General features: G+C 31.9%; 1 protein-coding gene across 1 annotated transcript; it reads right to left on the bottom strand.

Annotated features, from left to right (window-relative positions):
* Positions 1-1,290: 1,290 nt before the first annotated feature.
* Positions 1,291-4,502, bottom strand: LOC107912804 (glutathione S-transferase 1). The gene is made up of 6 exons (XM_016841144.2): positions 4,066-4,502; positions 3,826-3,887; positions 3,394-3,453; positions 2,146-2,295; positions 1,649-1,733; positions 1,291-1,550 (listed from the first exon to the last, which is right to left on the bottom strand). The coding sequence occupies exons 1-4, from the start codon at positions 4,211-4,213 to the stop codon at positions 2,182-2,184; spliced, it is 384 nt and encodes a 127-aa protein (XP_016696633.1). The 5' UTR covers positions 4,214-4,502; the 3' UTR covers positions 1,291-1,550; positions 1,649-1,733; positions 2,146-2,181.
* Positions 4,503-4,786: the final 284 nt, after the last annotated feature.

Raw genomic sequence — 4,786 nt, 5'->3', positions numbered from 1 at the left:
AATGAATTGCATGTTGAATTAAATGAACACAAATGAATATAAATTTTGAAAATGGAGAAATAGGAAACATTTGGATATGATTATGGTTTTCTTCGAAAATGAACCTGAAAATGAAAAATGTACATGACCTAAAAAATGAATTTATGTTTTTTGAATTAAATAAAGTTTGAAAATGGAAATAAATCATTTGGTTATAGTGAATCATTAAATGAAGAAATATTAAATTTGTTTTCTCATAAACTTGCTTACGATAAAGTTGTCATGATTTTAACGGAATTAGAATTGGGTTGAGTAGATTATTTAATTGGAAATACATTGAAGTTTATTTTGGGAAATAAAAAAATAAATTTTGGGTTGGATCAAATTATAAAGTATTGAGTTAAAAGTCCAGGAAGTACTTGTAATTGGACTTGATATGGGAGAGGCCCTGAAGCCTCTCCTATTAAAATTGGTGGACGACAAACCCTAGTAATATTAACTAGGGTTGCTACCACCCATACTTCTGGTTAGACTAGGAGTTCCTCTTTCTAGTTGAAATAAACTTCTAAAATTCAACAAGGGTTTTACCTTCTCTCCCTATAAATAGATTCCACCGTAGGGTTATTTACACAACTTTCAGATATAGTTATTCTACTAAAAAATAGACTTTTATTCTCTAAGAATTACATACGTTTTCTAGAATAACAATTTTCACTACACCAAAACAGGTTTTTAGCGCCGCTAAAAGTATTTGCAGCGCTTTTAGAAATAAATACCGCTAAAGGTCATGACCTTTAGCGGCGCTTTTCCCACAAACGCCGCTATAGACCATGACCTTTCGCGACACTTTTCCCACAAACGCCACTATAGACCATGACCTTTCGCGGCGCTTTTTCCACAAACGCCGCTATAGACCATGACCTTTCGTGGCGCTTTTACGACAAACGCCGCTATAGACCATAACCTTTAGCGGCGCTTTTACCACAAACGCCACGAAAGAACATGACCTTTAGCTGCGCTTTACCCACAAACTCCGCTAAAGAACATGACCTTTAGCGGCACTTTACCCACAAATGCAGCTAAAGAACATGATCTTTAGCGGCGCTTTTATCACAAATGCCGCTAAAAGTACGTTCTTTAGTGGCGTTTATGGAAAAACGACACTAATTTTGGCAAATTTGTAACATCTGATTTTCATCCATATACAGATCCTTCTTGTAACATAAAATCCAACCAAAAACGGCAAATTTAAATTATACTTCAAATTCAATGAAAGATATATGATATAAATTGATAACTGAATTCTAATTCACAATAATATTAAAATTAAAAATGTTAAAAATATTCTTACAATAACTAAAGCACACTAAAATGTTTACACAATCACCTCCCAGAAACAGGTGCAGCAATAACCACAAGAAAAAAAGAAGGAAAATACACAAATCCAGAAACAACAGTTTTTGACAATCACATTTTCAGGAGTAATACCGAAAAAATAACCCCCTGGTTTCAACAAAAATGACACATTACTTAAGAAGTCTCCTTGCTTTGTCTTTAGTTTCAAATCTTAACTGCAAATAGAAGAATAGAAATGCATTTCAGATTCATCATATTTGTTCACATGAACAAATCAAAACCCAATGTTCACAACTTAAACTACACAAAATACCTGCAAATGCTGCAAGCAACATACTAGATCAGCCTGAATGTCCTCTTGCAACAAGGTTTCCAAATTATCCTGTCAAATGAATGTGCTGTCAATCAAAATCTTGTTAGATGAAACATATTTCGGCAGATCTTTATGGGAGAAATGAAGGTAGTTTGTAACTCATCATTTTTCAGCAAGCCAGGCAGTTTGACTTCAATAATGAACTTTTTAAGAAGACATTTATATAATGTATTAAACAGGTTTTTAAAAAGGCATAACCTTTATTTTCATATAAGGTATATATCCCACATAGGTATGCTCAACTTTTTTAAGGATTTTCATATATTTAGAGGATCATGTTCATGTATCCATGTCCAAATATGCATCAAACACAAGTGTCAAACATTAGCACTTCAGAAAAAATGATGAGTTAGAGTAACATATATATAGTGGCATAGATCCCCCATGTCAACACTCAATAATGATTAATGGCTAAGAAGGAAAAAAAGATTAGGTACCTTAATTTCAGATATTATGCCTTTTGTCAGATTCAACTATTCTAGAATGAATTCTTCAACAACCTCCATTGAGACCTTATTAGTCACAACTGAGTATCTGGCCATAGATGAAAAGCTAGAAGCAGAGAAGCTCAAAAAATCCAGTAGCAGCTGCAAAATTAAGTTTACCAAGATAAACAGAACTTTTAAGATAATAAGAGATATTAAAGTAATTTCAGAATTGAAGAAAATATCTTTACAAAATTAATGTTACTATAGGTGAAAAATATATATATATGAAACAATCATGATCATAATCATCAAAACTCCTAGTTGACAGCAAGCACTCTTCATTTTATTTAAAGCACCCGTGTCCAGCACATATGCAAACAAAGGTACTGGGATATGATCCTCCAAGGACATATCCAAGTCTAAATAACATAGCATATTATAAAAAAATATATAGATTTTAAACAACTGAACTGAGGACCCAATATAAAGTCCTCAGTTAATCATGGATTTCTAAAGCTTAATCCTTCCATATTTATTAAATCATCCAAAAAAGCATTTTAGGAAGGAAAAACAAAAATAACCTTAAAAAATCCAAATCAACAGGAAAAATATTTTCTGAAAACTTAAGATGATCAATGTAAAAAAACCCCACTGTTTTAACTTGAAGCAGAACCACTTTGAAGTTTAACTATAAATCTAAAATGGAAAAACTGAAAAGAAAAGACAACATAGACTCCATATCCAATGAGGTTAAAGAGACAAATAAAGAGGATTGAGGCAACAAAAACAATATAATTTTTTTCTTTTTAAGAAAATGAAATTTGTCCCACATTAGAAAGAAATATGAAAAATGCTCAAAAAACTCAATGTGAAAGTGAAAACTGAGAGCTAAAGCTAATATTATAAAACATATATATAATATAAAAAGTTAAGAAAGAGAGTAATTTTGTGATATATGTGTCTTTTGCATAATGTGATATATGTGTGTGTACAAGTCCAAGTAAAAAAGAAACCTGAGTCAAGAGCTGAAAAATTTTATTTGGTGTCATTGAAAAATCTTAGGAGGATGGTGATATATGAAGCAATATTTCTCCCTCTAACTCACAAAAATTTCAGAAGCATAAGAGCAAATAGAAAAGCCAAGAATACATGCCTGCATTTTAGTGTGAGGAGAGGAATGGCAACTTCAAATGAGTTAAAAGTGAACAAATATCAATTGGATGCAGAAACTAGTAGTTAATGGAATAAGCAGATTACCATGTCAACATTGAATCGTTCAATCCCAGCCAGAATCTGTGGTGCTAGAAACAGATCTGCCTGCAAACAAAGTCAACAGGCCATATTTATGTATTAGTCAGAACATTTTAAAATAAATAGTTTCAGATATTTCTTATTCTACAGTACATTAGGAGTGAACTTCTAAAAGGTTTTCATAACAAGCAACAGAAGATGATATTAGCTAAGTCAAACAGAACTTAGATCTATGGCTAACTCATTTCATCTGAAATCCAAAGGCATATATAGTTCAGGGGCAGAATTGCATCTAGATGATGCCTGATTTACATTTTCTTAATCACATATTGCTGCAGGAAGCACCCCCGTCAAAAATAAAAATAAAAATAAAAATAAAAATAAAATCAAACCACATTAATTCAAAGGCATGTATAAATAGGAGAGAATGAAACTAACCATGGAAACTTCATCTCCAGTCGCATATTTTCCAGCATGATCTTTTAACAGCTTCTCAAGCACTGAAACAAAGAAGCATTAATCAAATCGATATGCTAGATCTATTAGAGGAAATAATAATCCTGATGGCATTTAATCTTAGTAAAAGAGTAAAAGTAGAAAACTATGAGACCAAGAATAACTTGAAAATTGTAGAAGAAAACAAAAAGAAAAATGAGGAAAATAACATTCTATCTTTACCCTTTGTTTGGTCAGTAGGAAAATGTGAAACAAAAAGAAAATCAACGAAGCAAAACCCAAAACTTTCAGCTACTTTTTTCCTACACTTCCCACTTGATTTCACCACACCAGATGAAGGTAAAATTACACCTGAAGTAAATGAAAGCATAGCTTCTTCGTTGCTCCCTCTTGAATTAGGCGACCTCTTCTTGTTCTCCACGAAGAACAGAGAGTTTCCTGTGAACAAATTCCCATTCCCACTTCTCTTACTCTTACCAAAATTCAATATCTCTCTGGGTTTAGGTTTCAAAAAATGAGAAGATAAATTCTCATTCCTCACACTGCTACTCTCATCAAAGAAGATGAATCGTCTTTGGTGCCTCCATTTTAGGGGGAAATTTGGGATTTTTTCGTTTTTGGGTTTTAGGGGGGAAATTTGGGGAAAAATCACGACACTATTTTGCTATATAAAATGAAGCTATCTTTTTAAAGTAAAATTATTTTCTGTGATGTTTTTATAAAAATGTCGCTATTGTTTATCTTTTGAAAATACCGTAAAAAATTATTTCATTTGGAATAAAACGACACTGTTTTGCTATATAAAATGACACTATTTTTTTAAAGTAAAATTATTTTTGTGACGTTTTTTTATAAAAACGCCGTTATTGCTTACATTTTGCGGCGTTGTTCATAAAAACGCCGCAAAAAATTATTTCATTTGGAATAAAAAAAATTATTATTT

The sequence above is a fragment of the Gossypium hirsutum genome, chromosome D08, assembly GCF_007990345.1.
Source record: "Gossypium hirsutum isolate 1008001.06 chromosome D08, Gossypium_hirsutum_v2.1, whole genome shotgun sequence".
Lineage (NCBI taxonomy): Eukaryota > Viridiplantae > Streptophyta > Magnoliopsida > Malvales > Malvaceae > Gossypium > Gossypium hirsutum.
Note: the sequence above shows the minus strand (reverse complement) of the source record. Positions and strands in the feature narration are given on the sequence as shown.